This window comes from Plectropomus leopardus, chromosome 8 (genome assembly GCF_026936395.1).
Source record: "Plectropomus leopardus strain MGB_pleo_1.0 chromosome 8, ASM2693639v1, whole genome shotgun sequence".
Taxonomy (NCBI): domain Eukaryota; kingdom Metazoa; phylum Chordata; class Actinopteri; order Perciformes; family Serranidae; genus Plectropomus; species Plectropomus leopardus.
The window spans coordinates 32491228-32504265 of record NC_142183.1 but is presented as its reverse complement, the minus strand read 5'-3'; the positions used below and the strand labels follow the sequence as shown (position 1 = coordinate 32504265).

The window sequence follows — 13038 nt, the reverse complement described above, 5'->3', positions numbered from 1 at the left end:
AACTGGAATTAAAGATTATGAAAGCTTTATCATTTTTAGCCCCATAACTCTGAACATAATTAAATTCCAGACTTTTGTTCTATAACTGAAAATGTAGCTCAGGTAGTTCCACGTCAAACAACAAACAAAGCACTAGACTTTAAATTGTATACTTCACCAAATGACCATTGGAATATCATTAACTCAATCTCTTTTACTCTGCATTTGTGAAGAAAGCTTTGTTTGTTTCACATGCCTCCATGATCAATCAAGAATCCAAAGACTGAGATAATTCTTGATGAATTGGAAGTCAAAGGGGTCCATGTTTAACAACAGCAAAACTATATCTTTCCAAACATGTGCATTTTTGCTAAAATGTTACCATTTAAAATTGAACTGAAATTGAAACTGAATCTATGTTGTCTTCAAAGCCAGACTCCACTGACAAAAACAGTGATTTTACTTTGCTGATTATATGAGTTGCTGGTTTACCGTTGCCCCGATTAGTTTGTTTGTTATTGTTATTGAGTGACTTTACTGTTTAAAGTGTTAGTTTGGATTCACCAAAGTCACACTTTATCACAAACTTACTACAGATGGACGTCTAGACATAGACGTCAATTCCCTGTCAGCAAGAAATGTATGGCTGGATAACTGAGACTTGAATTATTCTGCACGAGTTGTGTTAGAGTTTTTAAACAGATGTTTTCTTATAGTTTTGCTGACATGGACCCCATTTACTTAACTTGATCGAGATTTTGATTTGTTTTGGATTCTTTGTTCAGTGTGGAGGCTTGTGAAAAGTTGACTTCAAACACAGGGTGAGTAATTGATAAACATATGGTCATGTTGGGGGTGAGGTGTTCCTTTAATAAGCCGGTGTTGACACATACAACCACTATCTTTGTTCTCATTCACAGTGTTTCTCACTGCCCACTAAATATGTTCAGTTATGTGGAAAATCATTACAATTTCTCCGGGACTGTCACTGTCGCCGGAGAGGTCAAAACATGAATTCCATCTGCTTCTTTTACCTGATTACATAGATAATTGCTTAGTCAACCACTGCTCACCATGTTGAAAAAACTGCTTGTTAAATGTGGCAAATGAGGACAATAAAGTGACACGCTTAAAATATCCCATACCTGCGATACCCTCATATCACCCTGAACTAATTAAGCTTTCATTCAGCTTTAAATTTAGCAGTTAACGTGTTGACTCTGATTGAGAAAAGACAGAAAAAATGTGAAAATGTCAAAACAAAGAATCTGAAGCGGCTTCACAGCACAGATTTTAAGGGCTAAATGCGGGGTGTTTCTCAATGATGGTGTTTGCCACGGAACCTTTATTTTGAAATTCTACATGAATAAATTGACATAATCTGCTATTTCTGGATTGCTAGTTGAAACAAATGACATTGACACTATGGCAGCTGACATATGGATTGAAAGAGAATTCATGAATATGCCATGAAGCTATTTCAGAGCTCCGAGTCAGATATGATGAATGTGTTGCAAATCAGTGTTCATGTAAGGGTAGCAATGTATTTCTGGTCCTGTATAAACACTGTGTTACAAATGGAATGTAAAAAGAAGGGAGGAAGTGCACATTTCTCAGACTTCATGTTCTTCTGAAGAGATAACAGTGAATATATAGGCCTACTGTTAACTGATCACTGGAGCTGACACAACCCAGCAATGCATATGCCAGTTTTATACTAACTACTTTAAGTTGCCCCCTCCAGTCCAAATCCCAGTGTGGCGTAATCATGCCTGAATGCAGTATAGTGACAACGGCACTTCAGTGGATTAGTAGGTTGCCACGGCAACGCAGCCCGGGTACATCTGTATAGGTTTCAGAGAGGCTCTGGTACTGGGGGAAAGAATTAATACTCTTTTCCTCGAGAGCGGCTCCTGTTGGCGCCAACCAAAGGGCTTGGCACGAGGGGCAGGGTGTGTTGACGGTTCCAGCTCCTCAGCCCTTGACCTCCTCCACGATGGAAAGCAAACTGCGCTATCACACACACTTCCTCTGCTGCACACGGGACACAATAACGCTGGATCCTTTCAGTTTCGGGGGATTATTGCTGCAAATGCCTTAGTACCAGCATCACACTCTCCCTGCTTGAAAACATCAACTCTCAAAGGATAAGCTCCTTTGAAGCTACACTGCATTACCGCCCCGATGATGTGCTACCTACTTTCTGTCTTAAGCTTGTGTGAAATGAGTGAAATCCTCGGTAAGTGACATCTGTATTGCACACACTCTATCGACTGCTTCCAGATGAAGGCCATCTGTGTTGGGGGGGGGGGCGGCTGTAATCAGATCAATATGACGACTTTACGCCGTCCAGCCCGCTTCACAGAAGGAAAAAAGCGTGTGAGCTTTACCTTGCTAGCAAATGTCTGAAACATGAGGCCGAAAGGACAAATGTGATTATTAGCGCTACAAATCCTCATACTGTTTTCTCTTAATTGTGGGATTAGATTAGATTAATTTATTTCATGACTCACTCAAACCAGAACTTCAATTTGATATAATTATAAGAATAAAAATAAGTTATTTATATAGCACCTTTTGATAAACAAAGCAAGCAGAAATGGGATACATAGACAACGGAAAGCCCTATTGAACACAAGTGAGACGAAATATTAAATAATGCAAAGACGTAGACCAATTACAACAACAGAAGCAACAAAAACAGTTCAACCACAAATTAAAATAAATAAAATAACTAAAACTTCGATTACAAAGGTAAAATAAATAAAAGTAAATGAAAAAAAGACATGCAGTGTGTCATCAATTAATAAAAAGGTATATTTATCAGTTTGTTAAATATTTTGGGCAGATATTTTATTATCTCAGATATTTACTGTAGGATATAAAAACCTTGGAAACATCCTTCTGACCGAGATGTGACGCTTAAACTTTAAACTTAATGAAACTTTCTCAATCAGACCAACAGCTCATTAACAAATATTTGGACTATAGAATAGAGCCTAACTGAAATGGGTTTTTGAGAATGATACTGACATCAATATTTGGCATTTAAAAAAAATCTGATAATCCAGCATTGACTGATAAATAAAAAAAATTGCCAGTGTTGTGTTAGAAGAAAAGAAAAGAAAAATCCTATTTATCGCAAAAAGTTTAATTTATTAGTCTTAATTTCTGTTTACTTTTTATCTAATTGCCAAGTTTACTTATATTTAAGTTATATTTACTTGATTCAGTGAAGATGTTGCAACTTAAAAATGACAAGTTTAATTAAATCAGTCTTTACCCCTGAGGGTCACTGCAACTTCGTTTTAGCACCCGCAGTAAACCAAGTTATTGGTACTGAGCTATATATTTATATATATCTGTATTGTGCTGGTTGCAAACTAGTCAGTCATATTTGTTTACTCTTAAACAAAACAGAAATCGCAGATTTAACTTCATCACTGGTAAAATCCTCTTATTGATGACCAAGTTAAGTCAGACTAACTTGATTTACTACCTGAACAGCTTCAGAAAATTAAGTATATACCGTTAAATTTTGAGTAAATTTAACAATTAGATAATAAGTCAACATAAATTAGTAGTTGTATTTCTTTCCTTTTTCCAATTTTACAGTGTTGTGTTCGAGTCCATAGCAGCGATTAGCAGGTATTGGCCAATGACACTGGCTGGTTGATTTATTGTTTAGCTTCTTATTTAGACAATATTGTTGTTTTTTTTTCTCTGTCGCAGCAGAATCCTGATAGCAACGGTAACCTGAGAAAGCGGATGAATTATATCTCCCACCAAGAGTCCAGCAGTCACCAGAGAGCCCAGTCCACCACCAACATTTCGGGAGTGGGGAGAGCAAGACCGCTGCGACCTTTAGCAAGCGGAGCTAATGGCAGCTCCTCCACCCTCTCCCGCTCCAGCCCCAAATCTGAGAGTCTGCTCAGCGTGGCCTCCTCATCAGCCCAGCTGGTGAAGAGCACGCCCCAGGCCGCCGCTTCAACACCAGACGTGATGGCAGGGACGCCGTGCAAGCAGAACGCCAGCACCTCGTCTCTGCAGCATCTGCTGGGGCCCAAGTTGGAGCGCATCCAGATGATGGGGAACAAACTGGAGCTAAAGCAGACACCGTGCTCCCAGCCCACCACCGCTGGTATGGGCGGAACCAGCAAAATAGACAAGTACGCACGGATCCTGTTCCCGGTGTCTTTCGGGGCTTTTAACATGGTCTACTGGGTGGTTTACTTATCTAAGGACACGATGGTGGCTAAAGGTGGCTAGACTTTGCTCTGGCGACAACTGCGAAGATGCATTTCTTTCAGCAGATGGGAAGCAAATAAGGATTATGGGAGTTTGCAAACAATAAGAGGAAGCTATTGTTCTTGCCAAACAGATAAACAAAAAGTGCACGCCAAGCACTTCCTGGAGAGCACATTTATTCGTTTCTTCCTGAGGTCCTCGAACAGCAAGCATGGGAACAAATCAACCAAATTAGAATTATCTGACTCAACATAAGAAAGAACACCTGCACACTGGAATATGCTACTGTCCTCTTTATATATCGTGTTACGTCTGACTGTAAAGGTCTGCGTTGGCTTCAACTGCCTCATGATCCCTTTTGGCCTGCAGTCAAGATCAAGCGTTGGGATTTTTTCATTTTCCTATTTTTGTACCCTGCACCTGGCAAGATGTTCAGATGTGTACACCACCGTCCTCAGATGAACTGCACCTACGCTATGTAAATATATGAATTTATTAGGATTTGTATTTAATGAAAACAGTGTGCTTTCATTTGAATATTAAGACTTGTTGCTTTGGTGCCAGCAGGCTAGATGATGCAAAGTTGAATTATTTGAGAAAACAAATAGACCCTGGCAGTGTTTTAGACGGAAAAACGTTCAATTCCTGAGCACAAGCCAGATGACTTTACTGAAATCAACAGGTTTTGATCAGAATCAAATCCCACAAGCCAGGCTGAGTGGAGCTTTGGCCCAAACCTGATCAGCCCTGAAAAGCCTCTCTTGTACAGCGCCTACTTGCAAAGCATCTTTCTTATACAAGATGCATTCACTAATCTGGAAATAGTGAATATGAAATTTGGGGATCAGTCGAGTAGAAAGTAGTGATGACAAGTTATTAATTCATGTAACAGTAGGATTTAAGCTTCTTTCCTGCCACAATGGGATGCCAAATAGTAGACAAAGATTGTGCGAGTGATTAAAATCCAGTCCTAGCATGAGGGAGCAGGAAGTAAAGCTATTTGCCAGCAGATCACTGCAGCAATAAAACAGTGAGTTGGTTGTTTATTTAGGGACATTTTGGCGTGTACAAAGAGGAGTGTGACTGAGCTGTTCGACAACAGCTCCAGGGGAGAGACTCAGGAGCTCACTGCTGTCATCCACCTCCTTAAATTGTGTCTAACAGATTTGACCTGCTTTAGGTGTTTCCAAACCCTTTCAGTTGAACACATTTTACATTATTTGTCTGTATTTCATGATGTTGATCATTGGAAGTTTCTCACGCGTGACTGGATGAGGTGTGTGGAGCAGAGCCCAAGCAGTGTGGTTATTGCAGCTGCAGTGTAGCTGAAACATGCCAAATTTTTAAGGCTGCTGTTCAAGTGGCAGATAGAGTGAGGGTAATGGGAATTACTGTAGGTACACTACATTACCAGCAAAGAAAACAAAAACAATTTAAAAAATGGCAGCGTGCCTCAAGCCCGACTCTGTCTGTTAAGATTGTGTTATCATTTTGGGAAATACATTTCCCTTTGCATTCTTGCTGAGAGTTAGATGAGATCATTGATATGACTCATATCTGTGCACTAAATGCAAGGTTGGAGTTAGTAATGGCTTAGCTTAGCTTAGCATGAAGACTGGAAATGGGGAAACAGATAGTCTGGCTCTGTCCAAATGCAAGAAAATCCCAGCCTAGTCTCACGTAAATGACAATGACGTTTCAAAACTGCATTCGGTGGTGGTGGTACATAATGTGCGTAATGTTAAAATTACTTGCAGGCACCACAGAAACGATGCCAGTGAAAAGCCAATTAGGATCCTTGTCATGGTGGATACAGAATTATCAACAAAGTCAGGCTTTAAGCTGTAGTTAATGTCACAGACCCATACGTAACATACAGAGCAAAACAGTCAGAGGAGGTTGGGGTGGGTGATAGGTCAAAGAAACACAGGACTTTAGACCAGAAGACCGCTGTTTGTGTCCCAAAACCAAAAGTCAACATTATTTTAATTTTAGGTAGTTACATCATGTAACATGCCGTAACTGACATCCTGTATGTAGCAAACAAATGTACTTCTTAAACTGATACCACAGTCTTTTTCCAGTCTTAATCAAGTAGTTTAACTGCCTAAATCCAACCATGTAACCACGCATATTACGTGCTGCCACCAGTTAATGCAATGTCAAGAGGTCATAGTCTTTTGCAAAATACATCTACCAGCACCTTTATAGCTCATTGATACCATTGGAAATAGCAGCTGATTTGCATAGGACTGGAAATGGGAAACCAGATGGCCTGGCTCTTTCAAAAGGTAACAAAATTCATAACCCTGAGGTCAATGGATGAAGGTACATAACTTATTAAATGCATGCATGTATGTGATCACAGCTATTGCCAGCTTGCACCTTTAAAAATCCTGTTGATCTCTGTGGACACAAAATACGTCACATTACTACTTGTCCTCCACAGTAATATAGAAATATTCCAGAAAACCTTTAAACCACATCGAAAACGACTAAAAAATCTCTGAAAATGGTCTCCTGTGTGATCAGGACCTTGTGAAGTTGCGGTGACCCTCAGGGGTAATGAAAGAGACTGCTGATAATTGAATCTTTGAATGTGTGAAGGACGTCATTATCTAAATATCACAAACATGACGTCAGGACACTGTCCTCTCTGCCGTCTCCTGTGCTGTCCTGTCACTGACTGGTAGAGGTGATGCAGGGGATTTATTGTCATGGTGTCCTTCCTCTGGACAAAGTGACATCTCTCAGTGATTACCTGCTGTGTTTAAGTGTAAAGACGGTTAATGATTGGCACTCTAACACATGAAATTCACATATAAAGTCCTCTATCAGGAACAGAGGTCATGAAACATCTCTTTAAAAGATAATTAACAAGATATTATCCCCAATATATTTTGATGAAGGAATCATAAAGATCATGCTCGACTAATAGAGCATATTTCCTCATGGCCTGATTTATTATTCATGAGAGAGCGTTGGTACAAGTCGAAGGTTAAACAGTTGGCGGATGAGCGTGGCTCCACTGTACACCTCTGCAGACAGAGATGTCACACGGACAGGGTGCGTTTGGGGATTCATGATGCAGCGAGCGCCCGGTTTCTTGCTCTAATAGCCAAATCATCCATGCAGTCATGGTTGTTGGCCCTCGTCGATCGGTTAGTCTAACAGGAGTTATGATGCAGCCACAGCGGCGACAAACATGCAGGCTGACGGACAGATCAAGATGCCCGCCGCCACTCACCTCTCCTAAACGCAGCCATGTGTGAAATTGATTTTGCCGTTATTACCTCCCTGTTGGTCTCACTCCCCCCCTCGCTCTCTCCCTCTGTCTCTCACAACAGTGTACAAAATACATCCCATCATAAAAACACAGAACATCCATGTGCTAATGAGGAGCCTGTCAACAACAGATTGATGCTCAGTGTTTCTGTGGGGCCTCCAAATGTGCCCATGATTGATGGAGCTGCCAGCACCAGGTTGTGGGTTTTCTGTTTTTTTTCTTTTCCTCTGACAAACATGCTGTTCTAGATGACGGACAGACAGTTCAAGATGCTCCACACGCTCACGCTGCCATTTCTGAAAGCTGACATGTTGCAGGTTTGTGGAAAAGTTCAACTGCATCCTGAGATCAAGCTCTCAATTAATCATTGTCATTTCAGCTGTTTAAATAGTTCAAGCGCATCAAAATAGCTTTTTCAGGAGATACACAGTGCAGATGGCTGGGAAAATGGGCCATTCATTGTAGTTTTAGAGCACTTTTGAGGTAAACCGTGGCGTAACGCTCCCTCTAGTGGCTCAGCCGACCCCTTTTATTTCCTTTATATATTCCTCTATTCATTTTGAACGGGCGGAAGTTGAATGGCACGGTAAAGGAAATAATCCAGCGTGATGCTAGTCAGGTTTATTAACCCTTTGAAACCTGGAAAGACATCACTTTTCTCGTGCTGAATTCAGACACAGCTCATAAGTATTTAGGCCTTATAACTCTGAGCAGATTGGTATGATTTCTATTAAAAACATGGGGAATAAGACATGGAGCAACTTGGTAAGGAATGTTCCACAAATTCAAAGAAATTAATGATTTTTTTTTAAAGGAAAATGTCTAGGGAGTAAGGGAAAACTATATTTATAATGATCATAATTATGTATTTAAAATGATGTTACAGAATTGTTATAATTGTATTTATAATTTTACAAGTCTTGTGTGCCTTGCTTTTTTTTCGACATTATTTTTTTTGCTTTTTTTGTGTGTTTTTGCTTTGTTTTTTAAAAAATAATTTTCCGGTAATTTTTTGATTGTTCATTGTCTTTAAAAAAGAAAAGAGAAGGCAATTAGCTCAGGTTTCAAAGAGTTGATTAACCTCATGAGGGTTTAATTCATCTGCTTGTCTTGTATGGCTGATCACAACCTCATTTTTTAGGTTTCAAAATGTGTCTCACTGAGTAAATTCTGTGTTTCCTGCTGACAAAGCAAAGCCACTTTTATTTTGCGTTTTTAAATCATATGGGACTTAAAGACACAAAATGTACCGGATGTAAGGGTGATCGCACTCACCTTGTTTTATATATAAAAATATGCAGTTCAGACTCATGCCTGAGTGACTTTGAAGCCTGTGTATTTTTATACACAATGGCAGGAGAGTATTTTAAATATCCTGAAATCCAGTACTGAAAGTGACGTTAAGACAGTGATATAATAATATGCCTATTTCAGTCCATACAGTACTAACCGAATGTCAGAAAATGTATCGTGTGTTTCTGTATGTTTTGCACTGTGGTTACTTTTTCAAGATCTTAGTTTTAGTTGAGCATGTATACAGAAGAAGGTATCAACCTGAAATATATACAGAATCATACTGATCATCTGTTCACACACTTGATTGCAAAAACGAGACATTTGGAGAATGAATGAGAATTGTCAGGAACAGTGTGTAAACACATTTGCCAGTGAAGGTGAGAGTAAAAGCCAACCCCAGATTCACTATAGTTTGGCATTTCCGCTTGCTATATTTGCTTTTTTTTCCAGGGCTATGTATCTTGGATGCCTGCTGCTTACAGTCTGGCACCTGGTCACTACTTTTTTATAAAGCCTCGACTTCACCTGAGCGCTGTGGGGGGTAGAAACATCCCAAACACAGAAAATAAGAAAATACAAGCAAAGGATAGAGTCTGGTTCCATTCTGGTTCCTGCACCTACTTTTAAACCTTTCAGAGCATAAAGTCAAGTTCAGTAAGAAATAGTCAAATTGTCAGCGGTCTCATTAGAATTGGCTCACGTTTACAGAACTTTAATCAGTAAAAGTTTTAGAAAAAGTCAAGGAATTTAGTGGTGTGTAATGTGATTGTCCCAATGGATAACCTTCCATGTTATGTAACATAACAGCTTTTTCTTTTCAGTGGCTGTCCACATAATACTGCTCTAGTTTGCGTCAGTGTGTGATGTCAGTTTAACCATCACGTAAATTTCTCCATTTTCTCCTCACATTCCATATCTCCCTCCACGTATACCAGGTAGCTGAAATGGCAATTACATGTAAGTAGTGCAAGAAAAAAAAAGTATTATGGTTCCTTAAAAAGTCAGAAAAAAGTTTTTACATTTAATCCATGAAAATGTGTGGAAACCCTTGATGACACATCCTTTATTATAGTGATTCAGTGGAAAATTGGTGGAAACTTGGGCTGGTTTTAGATAGCACCAAGTTTCCAAGAATCCTGAACTGATTTTTTTTATTTGATTTTTAGGAAAATCCTGCATAGTATACCTTTAAACGCATGGCCGATCCGTAATGGTGTGTTGTGAGGAATGATCTGAGAACAAATTGATGTGTATGTTGGTTATTAGACCCTCTCTGTGGCATCACTTTGTTAAAGAGAGCATTTCAGGTCTAACATCTTAAGTCAGATGAACCACTAGAGGGAGCAACATGCTGATTTTCTTGCAAATCCAAATGATTTCAAGTGATCACAGTCAGATCACTTTCAGCTCTCAGGCTGACTAGTGACTTTGTTAGTGTCTACTTTACCTGATTTTAAACTTAAAGATCTTTGGATAGCATTGCACTGTGGTAAACTCAGAGTGTGGGGGGTTCAGTGTCTCCAGCAACACGAGGAATGGCTCCATTTCATGAGCGTCTCTCCAGAGATTAGCACAGTAACAATGTAGGTCCACCCTCCGTATTATTATTCTCATCACACATCTGTCTTCAGAGATGACAGTCCTTCAAGCTAAATTTCCTTAATGAGGGGGGTCACTGATATAAGGGTCAGTATCTGTCGTTTTTTTTTTTTTAATGTAAACACAGAAGCTTTAGACACAAATGAGCCACACCTTTATTCCCAAATTTGGACTACCTCTGTGTCTTTTAACCCTTTGAAACCTGGAGTGACATCACTTTTCTTGTGCTGCATTCAGACGCCTTTAAAGCTTTGAGACTTGAATTAAAAAGGTGGCTGAAAAGGCAAGAGGCAACTTGGCAATGGATGCCCCACAATTTGGAAGGAATTTGGAAAAGTAAACAAGAAAATGAACTGAAAATTTGCTTTAAGATAGAGACAGATATAGAAAGAAAATAATTTAAGTTAATAGTAATAATAATAATGATAATAATAATAATTATGATAATTATAATAATGAAATAAAAATAAGTCCATGAAACTATTATAATTAATTATTACTATATAATTTGTATTATTATTATTTTTTTTAAATTATTTTAACTTTTTATTTTTTTTTGGTTGCAAATTTTGTGTAATTTTTTGTAACCTATAACTTGTAACTTATTCCTGTGTTTTTGGCAGAAATCAAGCCAGTTTGCTCTGTTTTCAGAGGGTATACCTATTGGTGGTCCAGCTCTAGGAGTGAATGCTGGGGTGTATTTTGAATTTAACATTTTGCTTTTCCATTGTGTCATTTTTCACAAATGTTATTTTTTCACGTCTGGTCACATGTGAAAAGATTTGGAGGCATTTTCTCACTCATCTTTTTTAATTTTCTTTTTGACACACTTTTCATGCAGCTTGTGTATCTGAGTGGTTTCATGTGTAATAAGACCTCACTTAACCCAGTTTTTGGAGTGCCATAGGCCAAGATAATTAATGTGTAGGCCCCTGGTACTTAACAGGATAATACATTCTAATTTGTATTATACTTTCTAGCACAAGTGGAGGTCAGTTTGGGGGGTTTAATCTACCCAGTGAGGAAGGACGGCATGATTCCATAGTTTGTTGTAGTGCCCAAACATTTACTCACATCAACTGCTGGTGTATTTTTGCATCGAAGACATGGAACAATTATTTCTGGGGTCATATTATTGGTAAAAACCCTCAATAATAATATTCAATAGTAGGAGCACCAATTACAGCAATATTTAGAGTATTAGATAAGCCACACAAAGACAGCAATAATGTAAACAAAAGCATAGAACATGACACAATATGTACACAATGCTTCCTTACATAAACTAAAACTGCACCAAAGGACTCATCACAATGCTTTTCCATTATGTAAGAACTTAAGATAATCGATTCAACTCATAATCAAACACTAACAGACCCTCAAGTTGTTCTAATATCTGAAAAAAAAAGTGCAGAAATTTGAATGCACAGGCTTGCTGGTGATTTTCTGCCTGAATGAAACAGTTGTGAAAATGAAAGTTGTGTATTGTGTAACTTTGTGTTGATGCCACGTTGAATTTATCTTAAGGGTGACGACAAACTATGGTACTAACTGTACATCGTTCCAACTTGAATTGTTTGTCCTCCTCTTGAGTTGTTACAGTCAATATGCTGATAAAAAAGTATTTTTGAACATATGTTTCACTCATTTATTAGTCCTTATCCAATGCTCTGTTTTGAGGAAACACGATTAAACATTAGTCAAAATCCCTGCTTCATGTTGTAACTTCTTTCGAGAACAAATGTACTGAGCAGCCTATGATACAACCAGGAGACATTTGTGTGTAGCTGATGTCTAATTGCTCTTGTGTTGGTCTGTAAGTGATTAGCTAAGAGTTCAGTTGTACTTGTGGACATTGATCATGTGTAAGACAATCTTATTGCTCCTAAAGCAGTGTTCACATGTTTTTTGCCACTTGGGGGCAGTAGATTAACCTGAACAGAACAGTGCAATAAGGCCATTGGCAATAACCAGGCGCAAAAGTATGCCCAATGTATACAGCGAGGCTGCTCTGGCTCTACTAAAGCAAGAGGGCTCCAAGCAGGAAAAAAGGGATGCTGACAGCAGAATATATTAAGTCACTACAATAATTAAGATGTAATAGACAACATATATAAACCCTCAAATATGTGAATCTATCTCTGTCATGGTGTGAAAAAAGTCATTATCAATCAAACTACGTATAATAAAATTATATGCTTATTCTATGTACTATAAAAACTATGAACAGCTATTGAAAACTATTCAATCAAATGTCTTATTTTCTTTGGCATTTATTTCATACACAGATACAGTGATAATTGCTGATGTTGTCGAATCTTAACTCTCTATTTGATCACGTGACACGGAACGCAACCTGAGCGCACCTGGGCAAGCCAAGCCAGCAGTCATTCAAACACAAAGGCGATTCCAAAAAAAGACACAGGACAAAAGAACGGGAAGAAATGGCTGCAAAACTCCCTAAATTAGATTATTTGGGATTTTTCTTAACAAGCAGACGCCAGCTCATGGACAAGCCCCTCACCGCTACCGTCACTGGCGTGTTAACAAACAATTAGCAGGTAAGCTAACGTTAGCAACAAGCTAAATAACGCTGGTCTAAATAATTGTATTTTTTTTTGTTTTGCTGT

The 13038-nt window shown here is 38.7% G+C and overlaps 1 protein-coding gene across 1 annotated transcript in view; it reads left to right on the top strand.

Moving 5' to 3' along the window:
- gabra4 (gamma-aminobutyric acid type A receptor subunit alpha4) overlaps positions 1–10847 on the top strand; it is a 32438-nt gene extending 21591 nt beyond the window's left edge. The window contains exon 9 of the mRNA XM_042493041.2: positions 3715–10847. Within this exon, the coding sequence (XP_042348975.2) occupies positions 3715–4248 (534 nt within the window). The 3' untranslated portion in view covers positions 4249–10847. The remainder of the gene's footprint in view (positions 1–3714) is intronic.
- Positions 10848–13038: the final 2191 nt, after the last annotated feature.